Source organism: Chroicocephalus ridibundus, chromosome 20 (assembly GCF_963924245.1).
Source record: "Chroicocephalus ridibundus chromosome 20, bChrRid1.1, whole genome shotgun sequence".
NCBI lineage: Eukaryota > Metazoa > Chordata > Aves > Charadriiformes > Laridae > Chroicocephalus > Chroicocephalus ridibundus.
Window position 1 is genome coordinate 3,756,722 of NC_086303.1, and position 17,159 is coordinate 3,773,880.

The 17,159-nt window shown below is 43.7% G+C and overlaps 1 protein-coding gene and 1 pseudogene across 3 annotated transcripts; both read right to left on the minus strand.

Moving 5' to 3' along the window:
- Positions 1-1,605: 1,605 nt before the first annotated feature.
- Positions 1,606-8,889, minus strand: LOC134525731 (uncharacterized; annotated as a pseudogene).
- Positions 8,890-9,735: 846 nt separating this feature from the next.
- LOC134525526 (triggering receptor expressed on myeloid cells 2-like) lies at positions 9,736-15,383 on the minus strand. Of its 3 annotated transcripts, none has more exons than XM_063356454.1 (4): positions 14,991-15,383; positions 12,074-12,418; positions 11,672-11,726; positions 9,736-11,258 (listed from the first exon to the last, which is right to left on the minus strand). In XM_063356454.1, the coding sequence occupies exons 1-4, from the start codon at positions 15,298-15,300 to the stop codon at positions 11,048-11,050; spliced, it is 921 nt and encodes a 306-aa protein (XP_063212524.1). In that variant the 5' UTR covers positions 15,301-15,383; the 3' UTR covers positions 9,736-11,047. The 3 variants fall into 3 exon arrangements, with proteins under 3 accessions (XP_063212524.1, XP_063212526.1, XP_063212525.1); XM_063356456.1 differs by having other exon boundaries at positions 9,736-11,156; positions 14,991-15,381; XM_063356455.1 differs by having other exon boundaries at positions 9,736-11,159; positions 14,991-15,380.
- Between the last annotated feature and the right edge of the window lie 1,776 nt (positions 15,384-17,159).

Sequence of the window (17,159 nt, forward strand, 5' to 3'; positions counted from 1 at the left end):
GCTGCTCTTCCTCAGCGGTTGAGATGGTGCCTCAAGATGGCGGCTGTGGGGTGGTTTGCATGCAGGGGGTGGGTTGTTTGAGGAAGGATGGAAGGAGGCTTTGCCTCTCACCTCTGAACCTGGGGGGAAGCTCCTGTGACCCTCTTGGAGTTGGGAAATGGCCTCACTGAGCTGGGGAAGGGAAGGAAGACTGCTTGGAGCTGGCCAGTGTTGCTTTTGTACGTCCTTCAAGTGTGGGCAAAATATTCGGTGAGTCTCATCTGGGAGCAAAGAGGATGCATGGCAATTATTGTGTGAAAGAAAAATTACCATTGGCATCATTAAGGGAAATACGCTTAGTAGTCACGCTATGTCTCTTCCATAGCTATGGCAGCTCCTAGATATCTTTTGGCATAATGCACAGCGCACCTTCATGATGCTTGAGTCTCTGCATGCTCGCTGCAGGATTCATTGCATTGAATGAATCCCTGGAAGGCTACGCAGAAGAATCCAGTGATTATATAGAAAGTGCCCTGGAGCAGAGGGAGTGTCCTGTGGGTGCAGTGATAGAATCTGTACTGGGTGGCATAAGTGGAAGAGATGACAATTCACCTTCATGTTACTCAAATGCTCTTCTTTCTCAGACACTAATTTGTTTATATTCTTGGTTACCTTCCAGGAGGCAGTTTCTTTTTGTCCCCAAATTCCCAAGTATCATGTCACTATCTTTTTTGGCCAAATATGACTGAACGGACACCCTTAGAAAGTGCTTATTTCTTGTGTTTTGGCACAAAAGGAAGTTTTCCTCTTAAGAGGATTGGGCGGGCTTTGAAAGGTTTAAGAGAGAGTCAATTTCCCTGTCTGCCTGCTGCTCCCTCTGGGGCACGCTGTTTCTTCCACCTGTGCTGCTCAGGATCTCTCAGCAGCATTGTAACTTAAACATTCGCTACAATAACGTAAATACTTTTATCAAGTCCTGCACTGTTAGGCAATCTTTGTGTGGTATCAAGCAGTTGTATGTTACAGTATTGTTGAAACAGTTCTTGTGTCTGTTTACAGTTTGCGAAGCTCTTTGAGTTAAAAGCAGCCATATAAAAAAAGCAAAATACTATGTTCTGCATATTTTTTTTCCTCTGTGTGCTTGGGATGTGCACCCTTTTAGAAGGATTACACTGAACTTCACTGATTTTGTACCTATTCGCTATGTTCTTGAACGAACACTACTGCAGTTCCGGGTGCCTGGTTTTGCCCTCACTGGTGCAGAAGCATCTATTAGCAGAGGTTGAAAGCATGTGTGAATATCACTAGCTGGCAACAAACAGAACAAAAAAGGCAAGTTTTACCCCAAACACAATTGTGTTTCTTTCTCCTGCAGTGGATCCCTTAATGGTGTTTTCCAAGTGAACCAACTGTGAGTGATTTCTTTGTACTACCTGTAAAACAGCTTGGAAGTACTGGATGAGATGTATTTAGCTACACTGAAGTGGTTCCAGAGCTCCAGTGGAAAATTGGTGTGTATTTCTAATGCCAGTTATAACAGGGCATTACCATACCACCTGGGTTAACTGTCTAGGGGGATGGTGTCCCCATAGGTGAGATAGGATAGAAGTTCCTCCAGCTGGCAGTTCAGGGCATCCGGTTAGGTCCTGCTGTTTTAAAATATCTTCTGAAGATGCCTTTTTCCCTTTGCCGAATGTACAGGATCTGGCCTCCTAACTCAGGCACTGTTGTTACATGCTGAGTAGCCCCCACGGGCCGGGAGTCGGAGTGGGTCCTGAAGAAAGCTGGCTGGTTTTCTGTCGCTGCGTTGCTGGCAGCTCTGCAACGTGATGAAATGCAGACATGCCGGAAGTGTGATTGTTGGCAAATAAACAGAATAAATCCTCAAGGACCTCACAGCTGAAGACTCTTGAACGCAGAAGAGCATGAAGGGCAGTGGCCCAAGGGAGTAAGCAGGTATTGTAGGCCTAGAGAGAATGCCCTCAGCTCATAATAGGTTATCTGATTACAAAGGCACTCAGATACTGATTTTTACAGCTTTTTGCTTTATTCTTATTTTGAAATTCTTTTCAGTTCCCTAACAAGAACAGGAGCAGACTAATTTAAAGCAACGCCTCACTTTGGAGAGAAGTTCCTCTATCTGCTGATCTTGGGCTAGTCACGGTTGCCAGGATCTTGTCCTTTATTGTTGAGTTTTCCTTTCAACTTTCCTTTCAAAAATCAATATTTTGCAATTGCTATCTATGGGAGAGAAGTTAGACAGGAAGTTGAGAACAACTGAGCAGGTATTCTAAAGTGAATAGAATGAATAAAATTCATTCAAAATACTAAAGTGAAGCGAATAGGGTTGGTAGTCTGGGTTTTCTCTTTCTGTAGGTTCTTCATGCAACAACACTTTGCCGATTCTTTGTACTTGGAGGAGTTAGATACAATCATTTGTTCCAAAACCCTTCTCATATTTCAGTGACTTTCAGAGAGTCGACTTTTGTCCAGCAGGATTCTCCTTTGTCTCTGTGGTTTGTAGTATAATTCAGTTTACTTTCCCATTTTGCTTTCTGTGGGCCTTTCAAAACTTGGAGCAGAACTGGATGGTTTTCACAGTGGCTAATAGAATGTTGTCCTTTTCATCTCTGCCTTGTGCTCAGATCTCCCTGGCCTCTTAGGCATATGGCAAATTTTAGCCAATTTGCAGAACTGCTGCTGGAAGGCACTTCGATGTGTAGCGTGGATGCAGCATTAATAAACAAACACCAAGGCAAGGAAATGCAAAGTTATTTCTTTGTAAAAATAAATAAATAAATAAATAACTTTGGGTTTAAACTTTACACCCATGTGTTCAAGCCGAAGACATTTTATACTATAAGGTAGACAAGTAATTTTCAACAAAACCCTTGTTTACTAAAACATGTCAAGCGCATTACTTGTCTCTCTGAAGTCTGTGAAACAATTCAGATGTTTAAAATAAAGCAGATTCTTTACAGCTTTGCTAACTTGGATCTTATCAGAGTGGGCAATAATTAGCATTTTATATATGAGTATTTAAGTGAGCTGTTGAAGAAAGTCTAAAAGGAAGCATCGTGTTCTCGTATCTCACAGCCCTTTATTGGCTGTGGCACAATATCAGTTGTTACCAGAGAGAACCAGTTTCCTGTATTCGGGTTTATAGTTGCCTGTCATTTAAAAGTACAGCAATTTGGAAAAAGCAAATATACCATAGCCTTCTGCTAGATTTGCTTACCAATAGCTGAATTGTGATGCGGTGCTAGTAGAAAAGTGCAGGGTTTTTTTTTTCAGGGAAGGTTTGTGCATCCCTGTGTCTCATCCTTTCAGCTGCTTTCTGCCTCGCACCCCATATGCATCCAACTGGAGCAGTTTGTTACAAATGGATTGTTTCTAAGTGCAGATCAGCAAAATTCTGTGAATAAGCCCCAGGCTTTGTGCTGCTTTGTTTAAGTGTACCTGCTTTTCTCTTTTTCAGTTCCAGAATGTGGAGTTGTGGCTCTGAAGATAACAGTAGCATATTCCACAGACCCTGAGGAAACTGAATTGCCTGGTGGTTCTTGAGCGTGGAAGAAAGCGTGGAAGAAGGCTGTATGTTGCCATATATAACATCTTCAGGCTTCAGCTGAGGTTGGTGCCTTATGACAGCATATATTGCATTATCATTCAGTTCCCCATCTGACATTCTGCTTCCTTTGTTTCTTCCGTCCTGAGAAACCACAGAGAATAAGAAGTTAAAAAGAAATTCAGCATTTTTTACTTCTGACTATTAGTCTTAGTTCATCTGCAACCACAGATATTTTCTCCTCATATCATGGAACTGGGGAAGAAGGGGAGGGGACGCATGGGAAAACGGAAAGTGTGCTCAGAGAAGTTTAGAAAACTTCTCTTACACAAACCTCTACTTCCTCAGATTTAAGGGAGGAGGTAGAAAGGTGCAGCAACAGTTAACTCACTAAATATTTAGGGCGTTTGCAACTAGCAGAGTTTTCCTTTGATGAGAACCTTTGGTGATGTTACTGAAGATTCAAGGCCAGTTAATTGTCAAAATTATATATTTGTTACTACATTAATTTTTCTGAGTACTATAAACAAAAATATGCAGAAGGGCTGTGACTCACTCAAATAACCAAGTTAGGTTGTGTCTGCTTTGCAGCAAGATGTCAGACAATCAACAAATATGGCCAGCTAGCTTTAGTCTGCTAGCTTGAGTGGATGCCATGCATTCAGCGTAGGATGGACGGTACTGCATGCCTTATAACCTCTGGCAGTGGTGAACACAGAGCCAGTGTCTCTGCACGACAGAGATCAAACAAAGCACCAGGAATGTGGGATTTCTGATGATGCCTTACCTGCAGTGCGGCTTGGCTGAAAAGATATTTGCCAAAGTCCATCCCTTTTCCTGCCATGACCGACAGAATCTCCTTTGAGTGCAAAACCACACCTTTACTTTTTGGTTTTCGGAGTCACTACCCCCACTGTCCCCTACCTGCAGTTTAACTCACATCTTGCATTTCATTCTCAGCTCAGTCTCGTTGCCTCCCTGGACAACGATTGCTATGAACAGACCTTCCTTACATTGAGGGTGGTGGGACAACAAGCAGTAGGGGCAGGAAAACTAGACAAGGGGATTAGGGAGCTTTGCCCGCCCTTTTCCTTCTGATGTAAGTGGTAACGAGGAATATGACAGTAGCAATCAGAGCAGTTGTAGGCAGGAAGGAACTCAGCACCATGAAAGCAGAGTACTTCAGGGAAAAGCATGATATCTCCATTGCTATTTACAGCACCAGAGATGACTAGGTTAATTTGGGAGGGGATTTTGTGTGTTTGAAAATGGATTATTGTTCTAGGATAAAAATTCAACATGCAAATATTACTTGTGCTGTCTCTAAACAAGCGTGGTTCCATGAGGTCAGTACTGATCTACAGCCACAGAGGATCCGTCCCAGCTGGATTTTCTTCGGGACTTGGCAAGTCTGGGGAATACTCTCTTCTTGCAGTCATGTGCGGTGCTGCCAGAGTTCAAAGGCATCCCTCATCAGGATGCAGTAGCCCTTCTCATGGTCTGTCTTTGATTAGGATCATTAATAGGGTCATCTTTGATCAGGGCTGGTAATAACTCTCGTCTGACATACTATGGTACTTAACGGGGAATGGTCTCAGGTTGGTCTGTCTGTTCAAATGGTGCAGTCGTTGTAGCATTGCATGGGCCATATAGTTGTCCATTTTTAACTAGGCAGAAAGCAAGAATACAGTCAAACTGAGCATTTTCAGTAGAGGCCTCACCTCGTGCTCCTGAAACTGATAGAAACCTACAGCTTTTCATGGGACCTGGGGAGGTAGGACCAAACTCTACAGGGTAGAAGGAGAAACCTCTTTTTGTGTGTACGTATGGGCGTGCACATGCTTCGGTTTGTCACACCGCTCCTCAAATCTTTCAATGCCTCCAGAATGCTATACTTAAGAGTCTGGAAGCCTTTGGTTTTTACCTCTGATCCTTAGTGCTGTCACCTGTAGGGTTGGTGACATCCCACTTCTTAGTGGGAAATGAAATGGTGTCTAAATCTTCATCCTGATTATTCCAATTTTCCCCTTGAGAAAAAAAAACAAGAGCAGGTGATTTTCCGCCATCAATCCATCCCAGATGGCTTTTTATTATGCTAAAAAATCCTGCTTTGCAGGTTTGTAGAATGGTCCAGAGTTATTGCTAGCTTGTCAGCTATGAAATTGTGAAGTCGCACAAGAAAATTCATCCTGTGCTGCATAACCCTAAAAGAAGGTTAGTTAGTGCAGCTGAATTACAGGAATGGGATCAACCAGTTCCTCAGGTAAGAGCTGGAAGTTTTGTTCAAGTTGTTGGGTAGTATCTGTTATCAGGGTATGTTAACGGAAACAGCCGGCCAGAGAGCTAGTAGTAAGTAGCTAGTAGGACAGGAACAGACATACCGTGATTCCAGTTTTCTTCCCTTTGGGTTGTGGTCCCCTGGCGTTTTTTCATTCTTGCAAAATATTGCACGAGGCCTTGGAAAACCTACTTACTTGATGATTGTATCATACGCGGAGGGACAAATGTGATTATTTTTTCTGCTTTCATTACAAGTTTGGGTCCTGTGACAGGTCAAAGGGAAAGGACAGCTCCTGAAGGAAACAAGATTTGCGGAAAGTATAGGCCAGGAAAATTCATACCGTTTTAGAGAATGATACGAAAACTGAGTTGCTTATTTGAATGCTGTTAGAAAGGAAGCATCTTAGAAACAGTGTGTCATGTGATTGCCCTCCACACACACATTTTTCAGTCAACTCAGAAAAATCAAAGAGATTCCACTAAGTATCTTCTATTTTTCTGCCTCCTGCACTTGCTAAAAGCAGAAGAGGAAGTAAAGTGTTAAAACAAATAGAGACGTTTATTAATGAGCAGTGGCAAAGAGATGAACTCAGGTAGAAATTCAGACAAAGAATCAGATTGTTTGGAGTCTGTTTGATCTGCTGGTGTAAATGTAAAATTTCATTAGTCAGTGAAGCCAATCCAGACTCCCCCTGCAATTTGTTTATATCATTAGTATGTATCAAAAATCTGTTTAAAAAAAGAAATTCAGGGATTATCTGTGTCTCAGGAAATTTCCAGGCTCAGAAGAGAGCTCTTTAACATTGACCTGTAATCTTTCTTGTCAAGTGGTAAGAAATTGCTGACTTTTAAAAAATCATTAATTCTTTGATTAACTCACCCCAAACTTCCAGCATGATCCTATTCAGTAGTTTGTTTCTCCCCTGGAAGTGGCTCTCAAGATGATATTCTCCTGAGTCATTAAGTCGGAGCTTTTTCAGCCACACTCTAATTATTCTGCATGTGAAGTCATTCATCATTTCAGTCCTTCCTACTTTAACTATACTTTGATCAGGGTTACCTCTGATAATAGGGTGACATCTAATTTGGGACACCGTTTTGCACTAAGTAAAAAGATGGAGTTTCCCGATTTGCCTATCACAGAATAAGAGCCGTGGAGGGACAGGGAGTTGCCCTTTTTTTGCAAATAGCCTTACAAGTCCTAAAGACAATAGAGTGGTGATTCATTAGAGGAAGAAAAGACAGGAAAAAACAATCCTCTCAGTGGCGTACATCTCACCCAACAAAGGAGCAGAGCTAACAGCAGCAGAAAGAGAACTTGCGGCAGACAAGGAAATAAGCAGCCACAATCTGAGGAGGATGGTCAGTGGAGATGAAGTTGGGGTGGGAAATGGGAAATCTGGATTACAGCTGTTATTGCTGTCGAATTCCCCAGGTGCTGGGACATGGAGCCACCTCAGCATATTTCTTATGCCTCATATGTGTGTTCAAGTTGAAGATGGTGTTGCTCCATCTTACAAGTCTTGTACGTGAGTTATCAAAGCTTTTCTGTGTGAAAGGTTTCTGTGACTGTAAAACAGTTTTAACAGGACGGAAAATTTTATGCCAAAAGAGGTATTATTTTTAGTTTTCATCAACTTATTTGAAATATTTCTGTCCCAAGCCCAAACCCCCAAAATTTGGTTTCAATTAATACAGTCCTAAAAGATTGCATTACTGTTTTTTGATGGTAATCCATAAAACATTGATTTTTTTTTTTTTCCCCTTTGAAACTTTTTTATTTCATGTGGCAAAAATAATTTCCTGGCCACTTCTGCCTCTAGGTACATGTAGATACATATTGTGGTTCTATGTTGAACTACATAATAGAGTTTTACCCTGTCCTTGATAACCTCTAGTGGGATCTCTGTGTCTAAATACACTTGTGTTTTGCTGTGAAACAAAAATGGAAGAGACACATCATTCTTGATTTGTTTTGGCTCTCACCCGGTGCACTGTCGACCTCATAGCTCACCCTTGAGTGAAACCACCATCTGTATTCTTTGCAGCAGAATGTTCTTCAGATCAGCCCGCACTGATATGTGCCAGAATTCTCTCTTGGAAGTGCTGTCATGATCACAGAAAACCAGCCCTGTGCAAAGTCTATCAGATCAACTGAACAATGCAGCGCACAGTTAAGGTTAATGCTTTCTTTTAAAGGGGAACTCAAGGCTAAGAATGGACAAGACTTTTCTGACAGCTCCTTGCGCCAAAATTTCTTCTCATGTAAATTCTTGTGCATGTCATATGAGCCGTTAGCTCTGGAGGACTCTCCCTCTGTATGCAGAAATACTTGCGCGTCCTCTCCTGCCATGCATGATTCTTCCGAAGAAAGAAGAAATTGCTGCTACAAGTGCTCACAGTTTAGTATGCCCGTTTTTCTTACAGTATACCACTGGGACTCTCATGCTGAGCCTCTGAGAAGAGTAATTTAACTCTGCAGGTTTGCCTAAATAAACATTTATGCTTGGCCTTAGTGCCACTACCCTTTTTCCATTTTTATTCCTATTGTTCCTCTCCATGGACTCAGTATTTATTTGCAGTAATAAAGCAAACAGCAGCTAGCCTCTCTATCGTGATACCTGATCCATGATGTATCAGGAGAGAGCAACAAACGCAGACTTACCTCCCCACATGCTAAGTGTTTTCAGACTGAGAACTTTGCGATAGTGGGAGAGAAAGGTCTCAGAAGGGCAAAGATTGCCAAATGTCCTACCATGAAGTTCAGTTTCTGGACGAAATACAGAACTACTATAAAAAAAAAATAACAACCCAAAAGCTTGTATAATTAAGCAAATTTCAGGCTGAACGTTTCTTCCCCTCATTGACTCTGATTCTCTGCCTGGCTATAGATGGCCTGAATAGAAAGTGCTCAAGCAAATTACAGTGTGCAATGCATGCAACAGCACAGAGAGCATCCTGTTCCTTGGAGAAATTAAGAGTCTCTGAGCCTTACCTGGTAGTGCCAGCAAGAGCAGCAGGGCTGGAAAACCAGAAAATCACAAGTAGAAAGTGGTTTAGGGCATAGAGGAAAAAAATTTAACCCTTCCAGGGGAAGTTAACTTGCTGTGTCTCTTGCAGTCGTCTGCTGCCTAGAGTGATGATGCCAGTTTGGAATTGCTGAGAATATCTTTTAATGACAATCTTACTATTACTTCTTGGGTGGGAAGGCTGCATAATGTTTGCCAGCTACTTTTTTGCTTTAATTGTGTTCTTGTCTAGATAGCCATATTTAGCAATCAGGCTGTGTGACTGGAAAAGAAATAGGCATTTTCGGTCTCTAGTGCTACCTTGACATAGTGCAGAGCAGCTTTCAGTTGGATGTGTTCCTCCTTACTGCAGCTTTGCACTTACAGGCAAGTTTTATATCTGTCGTTCCCAAAACCTCTGCATAGTGGTGGAGAACCATCACTGTGCCATCACAGAGGCGGTGGATGACCCTGCCTGAGGTCTCTCAACAGGTTGGAGCTGGAACTAGGACTCATATCTCCTGGTTAGAGCTGCGATTCCCTTGTTCTATAGCACATCTAGCTGGGCACCACAGTACCATCTGGGAATACTGAAGCTAGCTTTGTGTTAGTATAGCTGCAATGGTGTGTGACTGTGTATGGGCTAATTTACCCTCTGCAAATAGAGGAAATTAGTTTAGACAGAGCACAACCATGCATTACCCGATCTGGTTTGGGGGTTTGAGCTGCCGTTTCTGCATGGTGCTAAATGGAGCTGGCTGTATGTGCCAGTCTGCCCAGCTGGCTCAGAGCATTTTTGTACGTTATAAACATATCAGCATGTTCTAAGTGTTACCTCTTCTCTGGGTGGTGTATTGTGATCTGATGGTGTACTGCAGCTGTTTGTCATGAATCCAGACTACATCAGATAATCAGTTTGATTTTATTTAGCTTTGCAGGCAGTGCAGGGAAAAGAAGTGTGAATGCCCTTACATTTGGGGTCTTCCTGGGAGAGCTAAATGCAGCTTCACTTTGGGGAGTGATGAACAACAGTCACATGTTTGTAACATCCCCTTGAGAGGGCAGAAAAAATACAGGGAGGAGCACAGAGAGACAGTTCATTCTTTGTTTGCAAAATCGTTTGAGAAATGAGGAAGCAGGTTCAGAGCTGCATGTGGACTTCACACTCCCTTCTGGTTTGTTCTGCAGTTCTTTATGCCTTTCCCCAGTGACTGTTCACCAAGAATCCACACTGTCCAAGGCAGTTTTTGGGAGCTGGTCTTCATCACCATGGAAAGACAGAATCTCTCACCTGGCACTGCTCTGAGATGACATGAAGTTGATGGGTCTCAGTTCAGACCCTAGTGGAATGATAATGGGGATGCGTATCTGGAATAACTCTGTCGGGTGGTGTGGTGCAGCTGCTGGCAGTGACTGGGGATGATAGCAGAGCATTGCATTGCCAAAAGTGTGTCAAAACTCCAGTCTTTAGAGAGTGGAATCTCAGATAAAAAGCTGATTTCTAGAGGAATAATAATATTAGCTTTCCATACAAACCATCTAGTTCTGGCTATATTTCCTGCTTTCGGGGAAGCATTTGAGCATTTTGTAGAGACATGTGGGACACCTTGAAAAAAGTTTTTTAACACTGATCTTCAGTGAATCAGGAGAAACTTCTTGGAGATTTGAGACAGAACCATGTCTTTCCATTTTGTGGATGTGTCTGTGAGTTGCTCAACATATGGTCATTGAGATGTGTTACCTGAACTTCTATTTATGTTCACTGGTTTATCTGTAGTTTTATTTAAAACAAATAATATGCCAGCAGCTGTATAGAATGGCAAAGTCTTTTTGTGGCCTAGCAATGAGCTGGGGGGAAACTGAGCAGGGCTCTCTCACCTTTACCATCCTGGGAAAGCAACTCTGCACATACATGAGTTTGTGCTGGATCTCCTGACAGAAAGACTTTGTATTCTGCCTTTCCCCCCCAGCCCTCGATCCCATCCACTTCCATTCGGTTCAGGTGTTACTGGTAGCGTCTTTTCAGTTCAGTTGTGTTGGAAAAAGTTGGTCAGCGCCAATGAGAAGAGGTGGTAGATGGTGACATTCCCTCTCTAGAGCGATAGGTTCATTGACACCTGTGTTTAGTAGGCGATCCTTTTCTTATGGCAGGTGGCAAAGCTTTGCCTGCAAATGCTTGATGTTCATTTCCCTGTGGATTCCCTTTGGTTTAGCTCTAAGCAGTGCTTTCCCAGGAAGGGCTGATTCCATCATGTGCAAGGTCACCAGCGAAAGGGAGGACCTGATGCTCATTTGGGTTCTTCTCCTCTGTTTCTCTGTTCTTCCTGCTGATGCCAATGACAAAGATCAGCACAGCCACCATGAATTTAGTAACCAGGAATCCAGCAATGATATAGAAGACAGTGAAATCAGCTTCAGGAGGGATGCTATGGGGAACCATAAATACAACAATAAAGCTTAGCCATGAAGGGGATGGTTCAACCTTTAAAAAACCTCTTCTGGTATAGAGTGTGAAGATGTAACATCTCCTGCCTATGCACAACAGAGCCTGGGAGGTTAGAACATCTATAACAGGTTTTAACTGCAAGATCTCACATACGGATAAATCATGATCCACAGGAGTTGTTTTGCTTGGTACTGAAGCACTGAATTTTCTGGATTAGGGTAGAGCTGCTGTTTAGAAACCACACAGCAGCTCTGAGAATTGTCATGGATTAGGAAGAGGTAGAGAATATGCCTGTGGTGGTATTCCTCTCAGCTTCAAATGGGGTTGCTGATGCTAATCTGGTTTAGCCCTAGGAAGACTAGAGATCGCAGCATGAGGAGTTTTATGGCTTACCTGGAGATGCTCTGCACAGCACTAGGCTCCTCTGGCATTTGGGTCTCCAGGACAGCTGATGATAGAAACAGAATAGTTCATTCTGCAGGTGTTTCTGGATGATATTCCTTGGTGTCACCAACACCAGCTAGCCATAGATAACCAAGGAAAGATTGGACACTGCGCTGTGTGCTAGAAGATTAATCTGGGTAGCAATAATGGGATGACATATGTTAGATATCCTGTAACGGTGAGGTCATGTTGCTGTAAAACAGGAACTAAAAAGAGGCAATGAAACGCAGTACCTCCTTAGAGTAAGAAAAAAGTACATGTTTACTAACGTGAGACGTTAGCAGCTGCAGACACACGTGAAATTTAAGTAGGAACTCAGGAACTCCTGAAACTCAGAGCCCCAGGACGTACCTGTCAGCACTTCCACTTGCACTTTCCTTAAGGTGTTTGTTTCACCCAGGTAGTCAGTTTTACACTGGTACAACCCAGCATCCTGCTTCTTGAGTCGCTTCATGGTCACTGTCAGGACCCCTTCACGGACATTGTCACTGATGGAGGTGCTGCCATTCCTGTTCTTTAGGAACGTCAGCCAGAAGCGCCTGGCGCTCACCACATGTTGGCACTTGGTCTCATCGATCTGCTTGCACCAGCTCTTTTCTCTCCACCGCTGCTGCCGGGGGTTATAGGTGCAGTTGACAGAAATGGTGCCCCCCTCTATTCCATACACCACAGTGACGTTCTCTGCAGCACAGGATGCTAGGAGAGAAGGAGGAAGTGGTGAGCCAAGTCTCTTTCATATCTATCGCTTACCAATATGTTTATGGTGAACGTCATTTTCCTCTTTTACAACTCTGGAGATGGCTGGTGTCAACTGTAGGGCTTTTACCTGGCTGCTTCCACCATGAAAGATATGCTGTCCTCAGATTCAGAGTCTTGGTTCAGACATTCTTGAAATATGTCTGTATTGATCCCTCTGACTGGTAGTTATTTGGCTTTTGCCAAGCATATATTCTTAGAGGGGGGATAACACTGAGGGAAGGAGGAGGCATAATCTTCATTAATATTTGTGATTTTCTGAAGCTCAGGAAATGTTGGTGCTTGCCTTCCCTCCTAGCCCTGTAGTGACTGCTCTGGATTTGTGTTGTCATTGGGCTCCTGCCCAGTAAGGGGAAGCGGTTTGTCAGCATGTTTGGGAGATTAAATATAAACTTGCATTTTCCTCTGGTTCTGAGGAGCATGAACCAGGGCACTCAGATAGATTGAGTTGGCATCAGGCAAACTGTCTTGATTTTTAAAAGCTCTTTTTACAAGGCAGCTCATAAAAACATAGCTTGACCCAATGGTGACAGATTGTTTCTGTGTCATTCTCATTAGACTAGTCTTGCTGTAACACCCCTGCTTTGCAACGTCCAACCTGCTTACTTGCATAAGGCAGCTTGCTTCAGGTTTTGGCCTTGAGCTTCCATATAATAAGTTCTTAGATGCAGATTTGGCTCTGCAGGACCGTCTGGTGTGGAAAGGGTCCTTTGCAGTAAATGCCCATGAAGTTTATTCCCATTTTAAGGCTCTTTACACAGCCGGAGAGAAGCAATACAGCCCTGGAAAATGCTAGAATCAAAGTGACATCTACAAATCAGTGTCCAGCTAGCTGTTTAGGAGGTTTCTTCTTAATCCCACTCCTGATTTCTAAATCCAGGGATTTATCAAATTTTTTTACCCTATCTTTTGATATCCTACTAGTTTTAACCATGTTGACAACTGGTCTTTGGCTGCTTGGCTTTTTTGGTTGCGTTAGTTCCTTATTCCTAATTTCTATTCCTCTTTATGGTAAGAAAAGACAGAAGGGACAGTCTGAGCTATTAATACTTCCAGAGAGCAGTGCAGTGTGATGTGGTATTTGTGGAAATCTCTATTTCTAGTGAAAAACTTCAGAGGCTAGTGCCTTCTGTGAAACGATAAGTAACAATGAAATAGAAGTAAATTAAAAAACAGGCTCTTGTGAGGACTTTGTGCTGGCTGAGCCTTTTAATAACACTTCTTATAATAATTTCAGCCATTCTAAGTGAATTGTGAACTAAAAAATCTGAAGTGCTTTCAGGCTTGAGTAGAAGGCAGCATAAAAACCCATCTGGGCTAAGTATCCAACACTTACAAGTCTTTATCCTCATATGTGGCTTCACTCAGTTGTTCCAGTTAAGGCTTACCTCACTGCGTGTCCAGTCCAATCCCGTGCAATCCCTCTAAACATTCTAACTCCCTCTCCTATTTCTCTTGTGGACCCCTGCTCACCCCCAGTTCTGCCCCTTCAGTTCCTGGAATGGTCCCAGGGTTTTGGGTTTCGTTTTTGTTTGGTTTGGTTTTGAAACAGCATTGCAAAAAATCTCTTGATCAGAATCGTGGCATTTAAAAATTTGCTGAAATTTCCTGTGGAAAACTTTATGTCATTATCTTTTCAACCAATTCTGCTGACAGATTGTTTACTATTTGTGTTCATCCTCCCGTGTTGTATGCTACTGAAAAAATTATAGTGGACTTTTTTCCAAACTCATTCTGATTTCGCGGATGGGTTTCTGTGCTGCCAAAGCCTGAATCTGTTGCCGTATTATGCACCACTGCAAGTACTGGATCTCCAACGTGTGGCTGGAGAGAGACGGCGGCCAGCTGGGAGCACCAGCTGGGTCCTGTGCCTTCTCATTTCGGATGAATGTTGCTTTCCAAGCTGAAAATAGTCAAGTGCCCAGGAGTTCAGGGATGGCCCCTTCCTTGAGGTTTTTTTTTCCTCCTCTTGAACCCTAGCTGCTGCAATTTGCATTGAAAACCCTACAGATGGAAATAAATAGGATTTTGCAATTCCACATTTCACTCTGAAAAGGCACACAGTGTTTCCTGTTCTGACTCAAAAGGATCCCTATGAGAAAAGCTGAGCCCTTGGATCACCACTGGCCCTTTGTGAAATTAAGGGAAAAGAACAAACTCCGAGGAAGGAGTCTGACATCCCTGCAATAGAACTGGGAGGAAGAATAGAGTGCAGAACACACTGCAATGCTCCAGGTTCCCTCTGCTTGCATTGCATTGGGCCTTGCAGTGTACAGGCAGACAGTAAGACTCTTTATCCATAATAACTGTTTGTATTGGTCTTCCAAAGAACTGCATGCTGCAACAAAGATGCCTTTGCATCCCGAAAAAGCTACTGTGTTTCAAGACCTGTGCAGTCTTTTCCCATAGCATTATCAGTAATCTTGTACAAGGTGCAGGTACAGACCAAGTTTTGCATCAGTCCTTTTCCCTATCTGTTAACTGAAACCCAAGGCCACGTACGCTTTCTTACCTGACAAGAAGACCAAGAAGATGGGGTGCATGAGCTTCTCCATGTCAGTCACAGAGAAGAGGAGAGGAGTCTGGAGAAAATGAAAAGGGCTCTTGCCTGAGAGCAGCTTGCTTTTCCCCCCTCCTTGCTGTGCCGGAAGGAATGAGCACAGGAACTTGGCATCTTTTTCATCCTGCATATTGAGCAATTCACCAGGGACGGGCATCTCTCTCTCGTGGGCTGAAAATTCAGGCATCAGCATTGCCCGCTCACAGCCACAATTTAGTCTAGACAGCCCAAAAGAGGGCATCATGTGATGGCCTGGAACCATGGTACTGGGAGTCCCTCTCAGCTCAGCAACGGTGCCTGTCCACCAGAGCAGGCTTTACATGCAAGCGTTGCATGGGCTGAATTTCTGGAAAACCAAAAGGGAAAGGCCGGCTCTCATCAAGAGTCTACAGGTAGCTCAGTCAGCATCACAAGGGTGAAAGGAGGGCAAGGAGAAAATCTTGTGGGTTATTTTGAGGAGAAAGAAGATTTAGAAGAGCCTGTGAATGAAGCATTCCTCTTTGACATATAACTGGAGTCAGGAAGACAAAGACACTGTGCTAGGTGAAGCTGTGAGGTACTTTAGATGAGCAAAACAGATATCTTTATTTTGTACCTAGCAGAAAGGACATAACAGCAAGGGATGTGGGTGTTGATTCGGAGCCCATCAGTGCCATGCTGATGCAGTAGTCCTGGACTGCAGTTAAGGGAGCCTCTTTTAGCATTAGCAAACTGGTATGCTGTGGGTGGGTTGCTATTTTTTCTTTTTTTAATTTATTTGCTTCAAGATCTTCCATGCAAATACCAATAAACCCCTGATTCTCAACTTGAGTGCTTATCTGCTTCTTAACCTGCAGGTCTGTGCATTCATAAATGTGCCTTCTTTTTCTTTCCTCTAATTAGTGTTTAAGAAAATGGTACTTTGCAGTATCAAAAAATTCTCTGTGAGACTTAGTGATTGCAGTTTTTGTTCATTCTTGCTCCAGTGAGCATGAATCTGGATTCTCTTTGATCAGAAGCAGCTGTCTCCCTGAAAATGTCTCTCCTGAACTCAGTTGTTTTCTACTGTTACTCTTCCACTGTTTGACTCAGTGTAACTGACTGCATGAATAGCAAATAGTTAGGGGAATCTTGGGCTGAATGAACCATTTCCAGAACCATTTTTTTTTCTTCCTTTCATTTCAAGTTAAACATGTCAACTCTGAAAATCTCAAAAAATAGATCAGCTTCCGTGCTGCAGCCATAGCAAGATAAGCCTATTGGATGTGACTGGCTTTTGAATAGGGAGTGGTTCAGGCCCCTTTAATTTGGCACCTTTCTGCAGAGCTTGGTGCAGCCAAATAAAGTGCAGGGGTTTCTGGGCTTTTTGAGAAATTGAGCTGAGCCCCAGCAAACTCATTTCATATCGCTCACCACATGACTGCTAAATAAAGGCAGCAAATGTGTAATCTGGAGTATTTCCAGCAGAGAGAAGGAAGTAATGGTATCTCTTTCCAAGGCCCTGGGAAGCTCTCCCGTGAAACGGCACATGCATTTGTGGTCTCCTGTGACTTTAGAAGAAGCCACAAAAGCTTACTTTCTATGTTTAACATCTTTGTTGGCGACATGGACAGTGGCATTGAGTGCACCCTCTGCAAGTTTGCTGGCGACACCAAGCCGTGTGGCATGGTCGACATACTGGAGGGAAGGGATGCCATCCAGAGGGACCTGGACAGGCTGGAGAGGTGGGCTCATGCGAAGCTCATGAAGTTCAACAAGGCCAAGAGCAAGGTTCTGCACGTGGGTCGAGGCAATCCCAAGCACAAATCCAGGCTGGGGGATGAAGGGATGGAGAGCAGCCCCGAGGAGAAGGATTTGGGGGTGCTGGTGGATGAGAAGCTCTACATGAGCTGGTAAGGTGCGCTGGCAGCCCAGAAACCCCCCACAGCCTGGGCTGCATCCCCAGCAGCGTGGGCAGCAGGGTGAGGGAGGGGATTCTGCCCCTCTGCTCTGCTCTGTGAGACCCCCCTGCAGTGCTGCCTCCAGCGCTGGGGCACCAACAGCAGAAGGACATGGAGCTGTTGGAGCGGGGCCGGAGGAGGCCCCGGAGCTGCTGGGAGGGCTGGAGCCCCTCTGCTGTGGGGACAGGCTGAGAGAGCTGGG

Bases quoted from the DNA above. Each gene is read 5' to 3' on its own strand.
- LOC134525526 (XM_063356454.1), bottom strand. From the start codon at position 15,300: ATGGTTCCAGGCCATCACATGATGCCCTCTTTTGGGCTGTCTAGACTA. The intron at 12,419-14,990 runs GTAAGAAAGCGT...CTTCTCTCCTAG, and splicing joins CTTCTTGGTCTTCTTGTCAG to CATCCTGTGCTGCAGAGAAC. The intron at 11,259-11,671 runs GTAAGCCATAAA...GGTTCCCCATAG, and splicing joins GCTGTGCAGAGCATCTCCAG to CATCCCTCCTGAAGCTGATT.